The sequence below is a fragment of the Pundamilia nyererei genome, unplaced genomic scaffold, assembly GCF_000239375.1.
Source record: "Pundamilia nyererei isolate P.nyererei 1_Seehausen unplaced genomic scaffold, PunNye1.0 scaffold00025, whole genome shotgun sequence".
Classification (NCBI taxonomy): Eukaryota; Metazoa; Chordata; class Actinopteri; order Cichliformes; family Cichlidae; genus Pundamilia; species Pundamilia nyererei.
In genome coordinates, this window is record NW_005187426.1 from 3,619,474 (window position 1) to 3,637,924 (window position 18,451).

Consider the following 18,451-nt stretch of genomic DNA (forward strand, 5'->3'; position numbering starts at 1 on the left):
TACTAAGACTAGAACTTGAAAAAGTGCATCAGAAAACTGATGGCTATCGTTAACAATCTTGATTTGTATTTACTATTTTTAAAACTGAAAATGAATATCCATTGGCCCATTTGAAATCCTAGAAAATTGCCTGTTGCTCTGGGAGGCTATGTCAGCAGGTTGGGTAATGGGTTCCCACACTGCCCATCTCCCGACACATAATATTCTGCTTTTACGAGAGCATATGAATATTGAATTGCTTCTTTTTCAGCCATCACTGATATAATCTGTGTTCTAACCTTTGTTGCCGTTCAATCTTGGCAGCCATCTTGGGGTTGAGGGTGTCGTTGAGAGTGGGGGGTAGCGGGCAAAGTGGAGCAGACAGCACCATAGTCTGCTGGGAGGACTGAGACTGAGTCTGGTGGATGTGTAGGATCTGGCGGCTCTTGGTGTAGCGCTGAGAAGCTGTTATCAGACGTCTCAGCCTGGCTGTCAGCACTGAGGGGGAGGGCCAGTAGGCACTTTCACTTTCTGTCACTGGAACAGGATCTGAATTAAATAAACAGCAAAAAGAGTGGCATTATTTCTAATATTTTTATTGAATTTACCACTTGAAATCTCTAGATTTCTCCTGCCCGTGGGAGGCCTGTGCTTGTAATCATGATAATTTGCTGTGAATTACAAGCATCTAATGCTTACCTCCAGCACTGTCAGTGATAACCAAGTCTCCAGGAGAAGAGGCGTCGTCCTGAATGAGAAGAATATATGTTTAAAGAAGATTACTGGAGAACTGACAACCCCAACAAGTCAAATTAAGTATCAAATATCTTGATGCATGCTCAATCATCCAGGTAAGGAAATCCTAAAAAGTTGATTCTGTTCAGCTGAACAGAAAAACGCTACATCCACATGAACAGAATAAAATTTTGGGGAATACATATCAAATAGCAACATTCACCTTTGAGTCTTGTGACCTTACCTCCATGTCGTCCTTTAACAGTGCTGGAGCAGGCTTGTATTCTGGATCATCCACATCCCTATCCACATAGAGAAAGTTTGTGTCTTGTTGTTTTTTTTTTGCAGATGACAGATTAAAAGATATCTGGACCAGCCTAATCAAATGAAAGTAAAAGACAAAGTATTTTAACTGTTCAGGTGGGTGTCGTGTACTCACCCATCCATGAAATCATTGTTTCTCTGTTCAGCAGCGATGGCCTTCTCATCTGGTTTTCCCACACGCTCTAGGAAACACAGGGTAGGGTCTCCACGAATAGTGTTGTACTTCTCATAACCTGGGAAAGCACAGGAGGATAAGTAAACACCAAAATTAGTTAAGGATAATGCATGGAAACAGATATGAAGTAGACAAGCTGGTTCATTTCCCACCAACGAAAAATATTTTAGCAGGTTTCCACTGATGGTACTTTAAATAACAAATGCTGACTTTTCCTTTTCACCAAACTCACCACTATCATCACGGAAAAAGCTTAACTTAAAAGCTAACTTTTAGTTGGAACTTAAAATCCAGAATTACATTTTTTGTACTGAAGTTTTAAAACAAACAAACAAACAAACAAACAAACAAACAAACAAACAAACAAACAAACAAACAAGCAAGTCACATTAGTAGAAAAACTGTGTTACCATGCTTAAAGACACCCAGCAGAAGACACTTGTCAGAGATTGCATCCCACCACAGTGCTGGAAGCTCTGAATTGTCAGGCTCTGGAACCCAGATCTTTACTTCACTGTAGAGGACAAGAAGACGCACAGCTTTAGACGGGTATTATGGGGAGTGATGTTTATATATTTCAATATACTTGCTGATAGCTGTGACCGTTTTTCAAAAGATACTTCTTGATGCATTTTTAAAAAGCAGCTGGATTTGATTAAACAACTTAAAAAAAACAAAAAACAAAACCCTTCTACATCTATTTGCTTCAATACAAACGTCTTTTATTGTTAATCCATACAAAGCTATTTGTAAAATGTAAATAGTCATTTCATGTTCATGGCAATTGGCATGTTTTTGAAAAGATCACAATGTGGCATTATACCTTAAATACAAATAAGGTTGCTATAGTGAATTTAGTGTTGAATCTGGCCACGTCAAAGATGCAAAAGCACTGTAGTTGAACCATCTTGTTCTTGAGCAGAAAATAAATAAGTCCCGTCTTTCACCAGCAGGTGGAGCTCTGCAACCTTCTAATGAATTTGGCTGATCATTTGTTCCCTCAACAGGTTGATACCATAGGCTAATGACACCACTCCAGGAGAGAAGTCTGTGGCAACGCCTTTAACCCTTTAACCAGAGTTGTCATTTAACATCTCTATCAAGGCATTTACTGTTGTATTAAGGCAGAGGAAGCATTGGTCTTTTCTGTACAGTGAGATTGCGAGTAGTGTACAATTATAAAAATGCTGCATAAAGGTTTAAAAGCTGTCTACTGCCAAGTATAAACAGATGAGTTATGTCCTAGGAAGAGTATAGTATAGTCTTTGCCAAAAATAAATTCTAATGGAGACCCAAGCAATAAGAGTTGCAGGAAAAACTCATCTTAGTGATAAACGGTTTTAATTCTCAGTGCAAACAACCCAAGTTGACATCAGACTAGGTAAAAGTCAAGCTCACCTGGAGTCCACGCCATCTAGCACCTTCTGGGCCTGGCTTCCTATCACCTCTTGTTTCAGGTAGTAGAGCATTCTGACCCTGAGCAGCACCCTGCACAGAGAAAACCCACTGGTCAGAACAAAGCCCTGACCACTCAGCCCTGCTGAGCAAGCAGAAGTAATACACAATACACAGACATACGCACACAGACTCACCAATTTGTTGGGCAGAATGCAATTAACTGTGTGGTCAGACTACAGACTGTATTGTATACTCATTTCATTTTCACTTATACATTTAGTCACATTCATCAATTTATGCCTATAATCTCTCATCTTTAAGTGTACTAAGAGCACAAGTACAGCTATAAATACTCCACTGTACTGGCCTTTGACGGAGCAGGAGACTCTACACAACTCTTCTGAAGAGACCGGCATATGTGCCAACCCTGATCAATTAACTATGAATTATTGTATCACTTAGAGTGACATTATTGTATAGACGTCACAAGGGAGTCATGAGCACATCCACAGCTCGGCTCTGAGGACTGAATGAACAGACAAGCGTCTCTCTCCAGTTGTCATGTGGTTGTACTGGCAGTAGATGAAGGCTGGGAAGTCGAGGCTGACAAGGTAGAGAAGAGGCTGACTCACAGGGGAGACATTAGCTCTGTGATGCATGATCGCACATTACAGGCAGCAGGCTTTGAGCGCAGACAGTGAAGTGCTGGGAACCGATGTGCTGGTGTACCAGAGCTGTAGCGTCTAGCAAGCCTTGAGATTTTCTTGGTGACGAAGACCTACGGTCTAGTCATTCTGTAAGAACACATCATGATGCCTGTTGGCCAATTTTGGCTCTAAGGTTTCAAGGACAAAAATAAATAAATAAATGAATGAATTTTGAAAAATCCTAAAATGATTTTTTTTAGGTCACATCTCTGTTAGTACCATTGTTGGCAGGCTAGTCTGCTTCCTTGTATTTGTGACCACTTTTTCTCATCACTTATACCACTATATTCATACATCATCATATGGATCCATTGCTTCTCCTGCCAAGGCTTCTTTTCAGCACAGCTTTTCTATCAAGAGCACTGAAAAAACTGTGGGCTGCTGCTCACAAATACATCATGTCAGGCATTCCATCTTTCTTCTGGTATAACTAGGCTAAATATTGTTATAAATGAGCCCAAAATCCTTCTTTCATTTACTGACACGACCATGAACAACCGGAGGGCTCCAGAGTCTGTCCGTCTGTAGGAGTGATGGATGTCTGTGTTGACCGGCCTGGACTTGTGGCTCTGGTAAATTAGAGCTGAACGTCCTCCTCCCTCCGTCCTCCACCCTCCATATTCCTGTGTGACTGGACCCGCCCAGGAGCAGCTGCTGCTTCCTCTGCCTGTCAGCACCCCTTTTCCAAGCCTCTGTTAGTTGCATTTGTGTTTGTGTGTGAGAGATGTGGTTCACTCAGAGAGGCTGCAGAGGATCTCAGCACAGTCAAACACAGTCTTTCAAAAACAAATAACCCAAGTATGTCTGACATGAGTGGCATGCAAAAAATCTCCAATGGGCTGTACATAGAAAACACCATCAGCGTAACAGAGAGATTCTTCATCATAGATAATATTCTCATCCAAAACACGCAATGACCATAAAATGCCTTCTTAAACCTGCATAGTGTAAGTATATTTTCATAATTATATTCTTCAGCATGCAGTAAAAAGGGGGAAAAAAATCTACTGCATTTTATTCAGTAAGGTCCAAGATGTTCACATCGTTATCACCCACTATGATCCAGTTTCATAACCTGTTGATGCTTTAAACTTTTCCAAGTCTTTTAGTAAACAGTCTACAGTAATTTACCCCTTCTTCCTATAGCAACCATTGCTGTGCAAGAGCTGTGTCCTACATTTGTGGGTCTGTTAAGAAGCCAGTGCACACCCCCACCCCACCAGTCACATTCCAGGTCCTCAGAGGGAAAACGCACAAGTCAGCAAACCCTGCTAGCTGCATGTCCCCAATTGCCCGGCGTGTCACATATCAGACAATCCCTGGATTCAGCAATACTGGAAAAGGAAACAATGGAGAACTTTCTATGGAAGCTTCAGTGCTCTGCATCCAAAGCCCAATGGACACAAGCTCTGCGTTTTACAGCGCTATTCCCCCCTCTGTAAATAAGAGAGATCTATGACAGCCATTAGATGGGCTGAAGCCTCATGAAGATTCTTATCAGCTAGTCTCAACGTGAAGTCTGTTAATCAATCAGGGGACTGTCAGCTCCAATACATGTTTTAGTGCTTCCTAATTATTGTTGCTTGAAGGTGCCGCGGTTAAAATTTGAGCCACGTGCAAACTGTATTTTCATACACTTAGGCTTCATTACACGAAAAATAACTCGAGATCATCTTTGTTAAAAGAGAATAATCACCACCTGCCAGTTTCTATAATAGCTTAAAGTTTTACATCAGCACTCACACACCTCTTTCTCATGCACGGGAGACTAAACAACACAGCAATAGACAATTAGTCCCCATCTCCACTATAAGCCAGTTAAATGCATACTCTCTTTTATCTTATAATGCTTTTGAAATAGCAATATAGAACCTCTATATTGTGGTCATTTGGAACATTATTTGTCTTAATTGATGAAACTCAAATTGAATGAAAAGTGCCATAAGTGAATACTTACTTGTTGCAGTGGTGTTTCAGGTGCTTCTTATAGCCATCATCCTGAAGCATATGCTCAGGGTTGTGCTTCCTGAGCCACTCAGCCTTGTGGATGTCAAAAGAACTAGACTGGGTCTTCATCTTTTTACCCTTTCTCCCCCGAGGAACTGGGGCAGACAAGCCTAGCAAAATAAAAAAGTAAGTGTTGTGGTTCAAATTAATTCTTACTACTTACTGATTGTAATAAAGTCAGTAAATGTCGGCTTGAATTGCTGAGACTCACCTAAGTGATTCTGCAACTCCTTTGTGCGTCCATCCTCGGTAGGGGCTATGAGGTCCCACATGAAGCTTTTGATTTTGTCATCTCCACGATAATGGACCAGGCAGTAGGCCAACAAGGCCCTGCAGATGGACTCCACATCCCACTCAGTCAACTGCTTCTTAAAACGGCCATGGTTGAGGATATCCTTCCAACGACCCCATCTGGAAACAGAATGGGAATGCCACACTTAGGAATACTCATTTGAGTATGGAAGCAGACTCTATATACAGTTTGGATAATGTTTTTTAGTGTTAAAGCAAAAATGCATATTGCTGTAATTTATAATCCTGATGGTCTTGTTTGTTTGTATGTGAATGGACAAATTCAAGTGGAGATAATAGGATGTTTAATTCAATCTATTACAAATTTTTCAGGAGCCTCTTTGTTGACAAAAATTCAGGTAAGTCCTTCCAAATACCAGCTATGTTATTTAATAGTTAGTATTAGGTTAAACTTATTAAATGTATCTTACCCGTAGACAAGCAAGTTCTTCTCTACTCTGAAGCACTCTGTGCGGCCATAGCTGTTCAGGCGATCGTAGTTTCGTCTGAGCTTAGGTTTGGTCTCATCGCCGTCACTTTCGCCCTCTGAAAGCTCTGCTAGCTCATCCTTGGTGGCACTAAAGGGCCTTGTCTGCTTTCTGACACGAGGAGTGTCAATGACCAGGCTGTTCTGTAGAGGGGGAAAAAAATTTCATGGACTTTATGTCTTTTATGCAGTTAAAAGGGAATAGATGTCCTGTGTATGTCACATTCCAATTATCCATTTCTGTGGATATTGTATCCATTTTAGTCTGGTACTCACTCTGCCATTGACCATATCCATATCAATGTCAGCCTTTTTGGCCCACTTGTCCCAGAAATTAGGGTCATCCAGGGAGATGTCTGTACGGTTTCCAGATGCTACAAAACTGGCCTGAAAGCAGACATCAGAATCACATTAAGTTATAATCATATTTGTTTTTCCCCGTATCCCTGAGTCAGGAATGGGCACAGGTTGAGAATTTTAAATAGCCAGCGATATGCAATCTCCACACTCATGTACACAAAAGGCGATAAAGCTGATGTTAAATCATTTGTACTTAATGAGTTCTATTTATCAGATTTCTTGTTTTTTACCTTGGCAAAAGTGGATCCTCGTCCCTCAGACTCAATGGTAATGGTCTTTGTCCTGCGCTGCAGGATCTGGTCAATGTCCTCCTCACAGAATTTGGCCCCTTCATCCTCCTCATCCATGATTGCCCCGTAGGCCCCACGTCGCAACAGATCTTCAATCGCCTTTTTGGACAGCTGCTGCTGCACAGCCTGTAAGGTAAAGAAAAAAAAATCACATTAAAGTCATGAAACTATAACACTGTTATAATTACATGATAACAGACCTGAAGTCTACAAAATAGACTTCAGGTGTGAAATGGAACCACAGGAGGAATGGCACTACATAATGCATGAGTTGATCAAATCTCCAGTTGACAGAAATAGCACACTAAATGCAGGCACACAGATAGAGCGACAAAAAGCGTGCCGAATTATTAAAATCACAAAATTAGCAGCTATATATCCAACCCCGGCATTTGTTTAGTATGCAGATATGTTCAGTCAAACCAGATGTAGAAAACTGCTAATACATCCTCCTTACAGTTCATATAACTCCCAGGGGACACAAACTGCAGCTAAGCATCCACCTACACACCTCACAGTGTTGACACACTCCCTCACAAACAGATTAGACTAACAGGATCGGTTACACTTCAAGTGGAAATTTTAAGAGTGACCTTCACGTTTTAGTTTTTATTTTTTTGTTGGCTTGACAAGAAAAAAATTGGCTTAGTGTCATTTCACATTTGCTACAGTGTCCTCCTAATGTAATTCAGTATCCCGGGTATGTATGTCAAAACTTTTATGTTACTGGAATGGCAGCTGAAAGAAATGCAGCATTGATCTCTTGTCTTTTATAAATGTAATAATTTTCAGGAGATCATTAACTTGTTTCATATCCAGCTTTTCAGAGTTTAAGATGGCAAAGCTGGAGAAGAGAGTGGACGGTGTACTGTTCGTTAACAATAAACAGAACACTTCGATCAAAAAAAAAAACCATGTTATTATAATTTATTTGCATCTCCCCATATGAGGCATTAGTCATTGGCGCTGGGGCTCGTGTAATTCTGCAAGATGGTTTCTAATTTACAAGATTTCAAGATTTAACTACTCATTTCTATTCCAGACCGTATGGACAATTCTCAAACTTACCCCTCCCCCAGTGCCTCCTCCCAGGCTGTTATCTCGGCCACTCATGCTCTGCAACACTGCTTTATCCAAACCCAACTTGAGGCTGGCGCGATCAAACATTTCTCGCTCATATGAGTTCCTGGTGATCAAACGGTACACCTTCACTGCCTTGTTCTGACCGATGCGATGGCAGCGAGCCTGGGCCTGTAAAGTATACAAAAACTGAGGAAACTGCACCGAGCATATAATTTGTTTTAATATCTACACATTGATTTGACAGACAGCTCTTCTTAAATGACTCATTAAAATGAGATTCAACAAATAACATGCAAGTTGTTTGTGGAATGACTGAGCTTTCACAACATGTACTTTTGACTAGACACAGTGTAATGCACTGTGTCTAGTGGCTAGTTTTGCTTCCTATTAATTGCACAAGCAGATCTCAGATAACTGTTAGTATGCCACTTTCTCGAAACAGCAATAAAACAAAGTCTACAGCATTTCGCTGAACCCACTGCCGAGTCCTACCTGCAGGTCGTTTTGTGGGTTCCAGTCAGAGTCGAAGATGATGCAGGTGTCTGCTGCTGTGAGGTTGATTCCCAGCCCACCAGCTCTTGTACACAGAAGGAAAACAAAGCGATCTGAGTCAGGCTTACTGAAGCGGTCGATGGCAGCCTGTCGCAGATTTCCACGAACCCGTCCATCAATACGCTCGTACAGATACCTGCAACATAAATGAAATAAATATGATGAATGTTTGTACAATACCTTTTTAAATAGTTTATTCTGAGTTCTTGTACATGGGATCCAGGTATAGTGCTTATCTAATCAAACACCTCGGTATGTTCAAAATGTGGGCGTTATTCTTTGACAGCCATATTAATTTATCCATACTCAAAACAAGACCACAGTACTTATGGTCTTCACACTATCAAGTATTCTTGTTTTGTTTTGTATTCCCTTTTTCTTAACCCGAGAAATATAAAACTATTTCTACAAGAGGTGAGTATGCTCTTTCATCCTCGAGTCCACAATCATCCCCTCCTACAATCCTACCCCTTGCTCTTCCTGGGGTTATCCACTTCCACTCAAGAGAAACCTCAGAATCTCCCACTTGTCTAATGTGATGGAGCCCTGAGGGCTTTTGTAACCTACTGCTGAACCCTGTCTGAGGTCTGTGTTGCACAGCACCTCACATGTTTACAATAGCTTCAGGTTTGTTCTAGCTTCTGGTGGGCAGCCAGCAGAAAGAAAGAAGAGAAAGAGAAAGGAAGAGCTAGAACAGGACAGTGAAGGGCTTTAGCTGGAACTTAGTTTGTACACATTAGCTTTATATCTTTGATGAAAGAGAAAAAAAAAAAATTCACGTATACTGATTGAAATAGCTCCGTGTATTGCACTCTGAAATTTAAACCTAAAACCCTGTGATGGAACTGAGACACTATCAAGTTAAAAATGCTAAAGAGAAGATTAAAATAGCAGGCTGTCGTGTAAAGTGCCTGGCAGTTTGGTGTGATAATTTGACATCTCTTTGAACATAAAGGAAATTAGAAATTTAAACAATGCAGGTAGAAAGGAACATTTAAAACTACTACTAAGTGTACAACTAAAACCTTGTTTGGTTGTGTACAACAGATATGGTGCTTCCTTACTATCAGACTGGATAGAACGAGGTCAAAGGTAAGCGAGTAAGGGTGATATCACATTTGAACTGCAGGACTACAGTTTGTCTAGTTACATCCTGTTACCTTCTCTGAATGAGGTAGTCTTCCAAGATGTCCAGACAGCGGACCATTTGGGAGAAGATGAGCACCTTGTGCCCTCCTGCCTTCATTTTAGGCAGCAATTTGTCAATGAGAACGAGCTTCCCAGCAGACTGCACCATAGCCTGCAGGTGAAAGTCTAGGGCAGTAGGGCTGTGCACTTCCCTGAAGTCTTCTAGGATCTTTTCCTCTGCTCCTGTCATAGCAAAGACATGGGCGCATTAAAAAAAAGTGACGCAGTATTGTCAAAATTTATTATTTTATTTAAAGCCGGATTTCGATTCAATGACTGATATTTAAGAGCATAATTATATGAGAAACAATGGTACTTGTGTACCATAAAAAAGCAGATTACAGAAAGAAAGTAAATTGGCTAAATTTGGCTGTTAGCTCTAGAAGGTGAGAACAAAAGTTGTTAGTTTGCAGTTATTACAGAACTTCTTTATTTAACCTGTTAGCAGTCGGACGTACCGCCCACGGTACATTGGATGGTTTAGGGGACTAATTGGACTGCTAAGGGGTTAAGCTTTCAGCGCTGTCCTACCTTTGATTAGGTAGGGGTGGTTGCAACACTTTCTTAGCTCCATCATAGTGTTGACCAGGTTGGGCATATTTGCCGGGCCAGCTCCTTTAGCCAGGAAAGAAAAATTCTTCTCTAGGATGGCACGGTAGTATTTCTTCTGAATGTTGGTGAGCTCAACTTCAATGATGGTTTCCTCTTTCGGAGCCAACTTCTTCTCCACATCTTCTTTCAAACGACGCAGCATCATAGGCTTCAGGATACCCTGAAGCTTTTGCACCTGTGGGTCACAGAGACAGTTTGAACTCACCTTTGGCAGCTGCTTCTATGCTGCACTTGTTTGGGGTCTAAAAATTATATGTTTGAAAAGGATACAACTGTAGCTGTGTTGGGTTATAACGAACAGTATTATCCAAGTCATCAAATTTCCATTTTCAAATTTAGATTTATTGCATTTAATAAGTGTATTTTAAAAGTTACAGAGCAGCAAAAAATGAAGAAATTCAATTTCTGTTCCATATCATAGACAGACACGTATCATTACACATGGAAATGTGTATTTCACAAGTATAGCGGGTGATGCAAAGAACCACTAAAAGTAGATAACATACATTATGTAAATAATCACTGGCTAGAAGTGTAACTCGGTGTTAGCTCAGCAGTTGACTGCAAAATTATTTTCATTTCCAGCTACTGTTAAGAAATGCCACAGTGGGGAAACTATTTGCATCATTTGGTGTTAAGCGCAACCATAGTAACACATACAATTTCACTCTTAAAGCAGAAGTCGCTGAAGAGTAAAGCTGATCCAAGCACAGTATTTTATACTACAGAGTCACCTTCTACATATTATCATTATTATTGTAGCTTGCCAAAGAGATATAATCTAGGCCATCTCATTTGTATGTCTAGTAATTTCTTTCCTTCATCTTATGAAGACCTACATCTCACAAATCATGAATTTGTGCTGTAGTGCAGCATCACGGTGTAGATACTATTACACTCCAAGGACTGGGCCAGCTTTACAAAGTGCTTTTTTTTTTATTACACACCCTGTGCAGGACTTCATTTAATATCAGTTATGCTGTGTGGAGAAAATAAGTCTCCTAACAGCACCAGCAGCTTTTACTATGAAAAGAATTACACATTTCTAAATTTAGTTCCATGTGTTGAACACTGGCTGCTCCAAATTTTTCAACTTCCACACTCCTGACATTGAGATGTTTTCAGCAGCCTTCCACTGAACACCTCTTTGGTAACACTGACTAAAAATGAAATGCCAAACAGCAGTATGTAGCAGGAAATGCGAAACTGTCACATAGTCCAGCACTGAGCAGTGTAATACCTGTTATCAATTGTTATTATTCATCATGTGTTGGATGTGTGTGTTTTATGACTGTGCCCTAGTTAGAATAGGCTCCAGTTCAACAGTATCTTCACTGATGAGCAGTGTGTTTGAAATTTGGCTGCCCATTCATAAAAAAATTACCAACACTGAAAAGAAAGATCTCTTTTAGATTCTGCAAATATTAAGGTGCTGTGTGGAGCCATAAAAGCACAACAACACAACACACATTGATGCAGTTTTTCCTCTAAGGTGTATTTGTGTCATGGAGAATAAAACTCTTGAGACAGAATGTGCACATATCTAAGCTCACCTGCTCTTCAGTCTTAAGGTCTCCAAACTCCTGCATGAAGGTGTTTTCAGAAGGGAAGCGTGCCGGCTCCAGAAAGTGAAGCAGGCTGAAGAGCTCTTCCACTGTATTCTGGAGAGGAGTACCTGTCAGCAGGACCTTGTGTTCCTTGAAGAGGACAAGAGTTTAAATGTGAAGTGAAAATTGCTTCAATTGGTATTTCTGAATAAAATTCGGACAATGTGTAATAATTTTCTCTAAGCTCATGATTTATCTACCAGGTTCATGAGCTTGAATCCCTCTAGCAGCTTGCAGTTCTTGTTCTTGAGACGATGGGCCTCATCAATAATAACGCAGCGCCACTCTATGGCATTGAGTTCGGGACAGCCTCCAAGAATCATCTCAAATGTGGTAATAACAGCCTGAAACCTGTAGGCACCACGTATGATACGACCCTGAAGACAAAAAGGGGAGAAGTGTACATATTTCATCCGTTTAGTTAAAATATCGTATTTTATTAGCTGAAGTATGCTCAATGTGTTATGTGATTAAAACAATGTTGTTTTCTATTTACACAAGCACTGAATCTGGAAAAAAATGTACTGGAAAAAGTGCTATAAACAGATGCACATGAAAGGTACATAGTTCTTCTGACAAAGCTTGTCCTTTTCTGTGTTGACATTAGAAACCTACATATTTGCAACCTTTTTAGCTGTTGACAGCAAACACAGGGTTTCCTTTATTTAGACTTCTCAAACATCAAAAAACATACATTATGGTTAGGAGGCTATCTACAGCATATCCAGTACACAAGCACCTGCCAGTGAGTATTTATTATTTGTTTATTTGTTTGTTTGTCTGGGGAAGCGTTGCTTTCCCCCGCCCCTCCATTTGTATCCATTGCCTTGACAACAGTCCTCAAGGGATACTCAGTTATCCAGTAACCCTCTCCCACAGCCAGCCAGCCAGCCAACAGGCTGCTGTTGAGGAGTCAGCCACTCTGATATGCCTGAGCAGCGATGACAGAGATCTCCCCGTGGGGGCTGCTATGACATCACAGGCTGCCTGGGAGACAGGCTGGTGGCGGCTCCACTCTGTTCTCCTCTCGCCTTAGATTCCTCCTACGGTTCGTCAGAATACTAAAAGGTCCTAACTGCCTGCTGTGACACATCACATGGCCTGCCAACCACATAAAGCTTCTGTTCAAGGCTCACTAACTACCTAGCAGCCTACATATTGTCAGGCACGGGCCCTATTTGGATTCTTGCTATATGCATATCTTAGTATTATAAACCAGATATTTGTTGAAACGCTATCTCTCTCTGAGCAAACCCAAGCTGTTTATAGATTTATATTTTATACAGGCTGACAAAAATCAATACAGCTACAAAGTGATACCTTTTCAAGCGATTCTGAACACAGCCTTGACACAAACCTTACAAACAACTTGCACCAAGCACAGAAATCCACTGTGCTTGAACTGTTGTTTGTTCCTGTCTTACGGCAGATGAGTTTTCCTTGAAAAACATGGTGTTAAATGAGGTTGCTGCACTAGCTATAGGACTGTAAAGGGTATCTGGCGTTTGTGTTGCACACACAATCACAGTTTTCCTGGCTTTTCAATATCCGACTCCTATTGTTATAAGAAGGCCTCCTGCTTTGAAACATATCATTACACTACTCATAGGATTTCATGTTACTGACACAGTGCTGCTGTTTTTTAAAAAGCACTGTGATTACTTTAATCTAAGTGAATCACAGCCTTTCACTCTTAAAAGGTAAGCACAGCAGAATTGAGTTCTGCTTGCCTGTTTTTAAAAAGGAAAAATTAGGTATATATATTAAAATGAACTAAAAGACCTCCAAATCCTTACATTTCTCTATGTGGTTGGTAAGAGAAACAAGCTGGGAGTACCCCTGTGCATCCAGATCTGATTCCTTTATAGGTCCTTAAGTCTTCTCATAGCCAAAAACAGCCAGCGTGGTGATATACAATCATATTACGGTACCTACTACACATTGGCCAAAACTATATGAAAGGATGCAAGTAATACATAGCACATTTCAGCTTCTTAAAGGGCTCCTTTCTATATTATTCTCTTGATTGTGTGACAGAATAACACTGGTACTTGTAAAATAAGAACTACTGTACTCAAGAGCAATAATTGTGAATTCTTGTGTTGAATGTTGTACTCATTTTAAAATGTATTATTTTCTGCGCTTGATATATTCATTTACCTGTGCATCCCTGAAATACATCTCATACTGCTGGAGCATCTGCCTGCTGACCATGCTTCCATGGTAAACGATGACATTGAGGTGGGTCCAGGTACGGAACTCCCGCTCCCAGTTGGTGATGGTGGAGAGTGGGGCAATTATGAGAAAGGGCGCTTGGATTCCAACGCGATGGATTTCTTCTAGGAAAGTGATGGACTGTATTGTTTTCCCTAGGCCCATCTCATCTGCCAGGATGCAGTTCCGTCTTAGAAAAGAAAACACAGTGGATTTAGGACAAAAAGAAAGCAGGAGAAAATAAATTCCTTGCTTTGTACAAAAAGTAAAGTAGGTGTGTGTGGGGGGGTGCAAATGTTTTGAATCTAAGTACTGTATGCAATTTTATCACAAACACAGCGCGGTGTATATTATGAGAAATTCTTCTCTTCTAACAATATACAAAATGTGTACAGATGGCCAGGGGAATAGGTGAAAAGAGGAAGAGCAAGAAAATGAAAGGAAAATGCAGAACTCCGGTGACAATAAAAAAACAAACAAAAAAAACAAACAAAAAACAGTGAAAACAAGATAATCAGCAGTAATAATAGTCCCAAGATATCATACAGCACACAATGGTAAATGCAACTGCCTCTGCTGCGTGGTGTACTCCAGCTAACCATTTATTCAGCTGTCCAGTGGGTGGGGGTATTATGTCTTGATGCTAATTGCAACGTGCAGATATTCCCACTGGCCTCTTAAGCAGCTCTCTACTTTTGATGAATCTCTCTGCGTAGGCATACACAAACTCCTGCATGCTCACACATAACAAAACCAATTCCCAGGGTTAATGCAAGCGCACTGACACTGTGTTCAGCAGATGTACTGTGCAGCACATCTTTTGAGATTGTAGGCGAAGAAAAGCAAATGTCGCAACAGTATGCACCTTGACAGGAAATTTGACTACCCTCACAGGCCTAAACAAATAATGTGAATACAGAAAAACACAAGATGGTCCCACACACGCAGGATTCAAAGCAAGATAAATCATTCATTATTTATAATCCGCAATGCCAATACACCCAAAAGACCTCTTCTTGAAACACAAAATGTATGTAAAATAAATCAAATATACTACAGTATCCTGAACTGATGGACGTTTCTGTTATTAATCCAATTTGCACTGATACAAATAGAGCAAAGAAAACAACAAACAAACCTCTTTGTACAATGCTAAACAGATTAGCAACACTACATATTATATCCCCAAAAGAGACCACAGAATTGGATAAGCACATCTCTGAAGTATAAAAAACAAAATATTATTACCTTTATGAAAATAGGGCACATTACATAACCACTGCAATTTGTGATGTGTATGAAATTATATGCCTTTATTTTTATAAAACAATGGTTCCATAATTAAATTTGATCTCACTTAAATTAAAAAGAAGCGTGTGTGGGGGGGCTCTGTGCAACGCTTCATACAGTTGACTGCTTTTGGTTTGAATCATATCTATGAAATAGACTCCAATTTGTTCATGTAAATGGAGAGTCCTCTTCAAACACCATAGGTTAATTATGGAGTTCCACAGAGTCACGTGCTAGGGTCAATTCCTTTTACATTATATATGCTTCCCTTAGGCAATATCATGTATCATAGCATACATTTTTATTGCTTTGCAGGTAATACCCAACATTATCCATTAAGCAAGATAGCACACACCAATTAGTTAAACTGCAGGAATGCCTTAAAGACTTAAAGACCTGGATGATTTTCAAATTTTCTGCTTCTAAATTCAGATAAAACTGAGGTTATTGTACTCGCCCCAAAAATCTTAGAAACGTGTTATCTAACCAAATGCTTACTCTGGATGTCATTACCTTGGCCTCCAGTAACACTGTGAAGAATCTTGGAGCCATTTTTGACCATTTAATGTGCATAAGAAACAATACGTAGGAGTACTTTATTATATTTGTGCACTCTCTCTAAAATTGGAAATACCCTGTTTCAGAGTGATGCTGAAAAACTAGTTCATGCATTTATTACTTCTAGACTGGACTATTGTAATTCAGTATTAGTAGGCCCTCCTAAAACTCCTTGAAAAGCCTTCAGCTGATCCAAAATGCTACAGCAAGAATATTAACAGGGACTTGGAAAAGAGAGCATATTTCGCTCATGTTGGCTTGGATCTTGTTAAATCATGTCAAATCTTATCAAACAGGTTTCTTTAACACGGCAATGACTTCAATGGAATGAAATGCTCTCCAGGTTTTCTATGGGGCTGTGATATTGCAACCCAATAGAGCATCTCTGGGGTGTGGCTGAGTGGGAGATTAACATCATGGATATCCAGCTGACAACTACAAAAACTACATGATGGCATAATTTCTGTACTGTGATACCAGTTAAAAGCTATTTGGGTTTTTCACAATAGCTGCAGATTTTTTACAGGTATGCATACTCACAGTGCTTAAAACTAACCTGTTGTACCAGTTGAAAAGAAGCCAGTTGACTCCTTCTAGCTGGTAGTCCCTGAGGCTGTTGCCATTCCTGTATTGCCTCGATTGTTCCCTCTTCTTCCACAGATTGGCAGGAGGACGCTCCTAAGTGACATATATGGCAGATTGGAAGTTAACTTTACATTTTTGATGAACACTTTTCCATAGAACGTAAATATTACAAATGCATGACACAATTTCTTATACATAATGTTAGCATTATGACCGTACAATTGACTGGCACCCCATCCAGGGTGTACTATAGCCGAGATAGGCTAAAGGATCTGTAACTTATACAATAGTAAATTGGATGTGGAGCTAGCATCAGTGTTCATAAGCAAAATGTTGGTTATTCAAGCAAACTGGAGAATGACAATGGTTTAGAATATATAAAAAATAAGGAAATCCAGCAGTGTGACATACATGCAATATAAAAACAAAATCTCCAGCACGCCAACCTTGGTGCATCTGCAAACCTATATGGTAACATTGCACGCAAAAAGATATACACACAGGTGTAGAGGTGTACACCTGTGTAACTGACCTATTGTTACAACCACAGGTATGCAAAGTGTGAACTATTGTAGTGGACAGGGAAATAAAAGACGAAAGATAACCTGAAACAAAAACTGTCAGTCTTCATAGTACAAGTTACACGACTGATCTCTGTGTAGTCTAGTTATAAATACAACAGTTTGTTTCTCAATAAAGGGGAACTATAGAGTATGATAAAAAACAAAAACAAAAAAACATTGTTCTCTTTGAAGATTAGTCTATTTCGTTTCTCCTAATTTTGACTTCAGTCTGTTCAGTGCGTCTTGTGAATCTTCAATAGAAAATGTTTTCCTAGTTTTACCTTTCCAATAAAAACATCATTCACTGATGTTGAAGTGACTGACAGCAGGGGTTTGTCTTTCAAGCTCGCTCATACCCCTGTGTGAGCGTTGTCTTATTTAGATCACTGTAATATGTGTGTACACGCACACGCGCAAGAGTGATAAAGAAACATGGAAATACAGTGATAACTGAAGAAGGCTGGCAGGCACAACTTACCACCCTGCGTGAGTCTGGCTTGGCTGCCTGCAGCTGCTCAAACTCCTCAATCTTGCTCTGATCTACATCGTCCTTCAGCTCCCAGGTGCTGTCTTCATAAGGCAGAGAGCACCACTTCACCAGGTAGTACACCACTTCCTGTAACAAGCAGAGGAGGATTAGCACTGAAAAAGACTAGAGTGAGGCCAAGCTTTGCTTTTGCAATATTAACAAAGGCTGCGAGGAAGCCCATTAGGATGGCCTTGGGCATTTCTGAGATACAAAGACATTGCTAGAGTGGAGAATCTTTTGAAAGGAACAAAACCAAGAAAACCGTTCAGGAACTTACACAAATACAGAACTCACGTATGTGATGAAATGAAAAAGGATTCGCTTACCTCTCTTGTATCTTTGTCCTCGCAATATGACACCTCCAGCACTCTATCTACTTCTACATAGTCAGGGTTAAATGGCTCCTCTTCCATCTGAGCGAGACAGAAGGAAAACACAAAAGGAAATGAAAAAGATTAAATAAAGGGAATAAACCAAAGTGCCCACTCACCATCTGGAAACTGAGATAAACATTATATTGTATCGAATGAGTGAGTAAAGAGACTCAAATATATGCACGCAGATGTGTACTGAACGTGCAGTTGCATCCTAAAAGACACACCAAATTGTGGAGACACGCACACCCACTTATAGAAATGTCCTCGACAAAAAGACCCCCAAAATAAATAAATAAATAAATAATAACCAAATATTTGTGTCGACACGGGTAGTACAGTACGTCCCCAGACACAAACCAGTCGCACATCCTTACATCTGCAAAGAAGAGTGCCCTCTGTGCCTGTTTCATCTTGAAGCGTTTGATCTTCTGCTGAATCCTCTTGTCCTTCTCCAGCTGCTGTTCTGTGGCCCACTCACAGTGTAGGTAGGAGCTGAGACACACACACACACACACACACACACACACACACACACACACA

General features: G+C 40.3%; 1 protein-coding gene across 1 annotated transcript in view; it reads right to left on the minus strand.

Annotated features, from left to right (window-relative positions):
• Nucleotides 1-18,451, minus strand: part of chd9 (chromodomain helicase DNA binding protein 9) — a 70,905-nt gene that overhangs the window by 6,934 nt on the left and 45,520 nt on the right. The window contains exons 8-29 of the mRNA XM_005727640.2: nucleotides 18,286-18,403; nucleotides 17,861-17,947; nucleotides 17,484-17,621; nucleotides 16,414-16,535; nucleotides 13,956-14,199; nucleotides 11,996-12,172; nucleotides 11,742-11,885; nucleotides 10,108-10,363; nucleotides 9,549-9,759; nucleotides 8,329-8,524; nucleotides 7,822-8,004; nucleotides 6,694-6,879; nucleotides 6,380-6,490; nucleotides 6,048-6,247; nucleotides 5,537-5,736; nucleotides 5,276-5,435; nucleotides 2,612-2,701; nucleotides 1,624-1,727; nucleotides 1,154-1,271; nucleotides 959-1,016; nucleotides 679-727; nucleotides 279-528 (exon numbers count right to left, since the gene is read on the minus strand). Coding sequence (XP_005727697.1) covers nucleotides 279-528; nucleotides 679-727; nucleotides 959-1,016; nucleotides 1,154-1,271; nucleotides 1,624-1,727; nucleotides 2,612-2,701; nucleotides 5,276-5,435; nucleotides 5,537-5,736; nucleotides 6,048-6,247; nucleotides 6,380-6,490; nucleotides 6,694-6,879; nucleotides 7,822-8,004; nucleotides 8,329-8,524; nucleotides 9,549-9,759; nucleotides 10,108-10,363; nucleotides 11,742-11,885; nucleotides 11,996-12,172; nucleotides 13,956-14,199; nucleotides 16,414-16,535; nucleotides 17,484-17,621; nucleotides 17,861-17,947; nucleotides 18,286-18,403 — 3,402 coding nt within the window. The remainder of the gene's footprint in view (nucleotides 1-278; nucleotides 529-678; nucleotides 728-958; nucleotides 1,017-1,153; nucleotides 1,272-1,623; nucleotides 1,728-2,611; nucleotides 2,702-5,275; nucleotides 5,436-5,536; nucleotides 5,737-6,047; nucleotides 6,248-6,379; nucleotides 6,491-6,693; nucleotides 6,880-7,821; nucleotides 8,005-8,328; nucleotides 8,525-9,548; nucleotides 9,760-10,107; nucleotides 10,364-11,741; nucleotides 11,886-11,995; nucleotides 12,173-13,955; nucleotides 14,200-16,413; nucleotides 16,536-17,483; nucleotides 17,622-17,860; nucleotides 17,948-18,285; nucleotides 18,404-18,451) is intronic.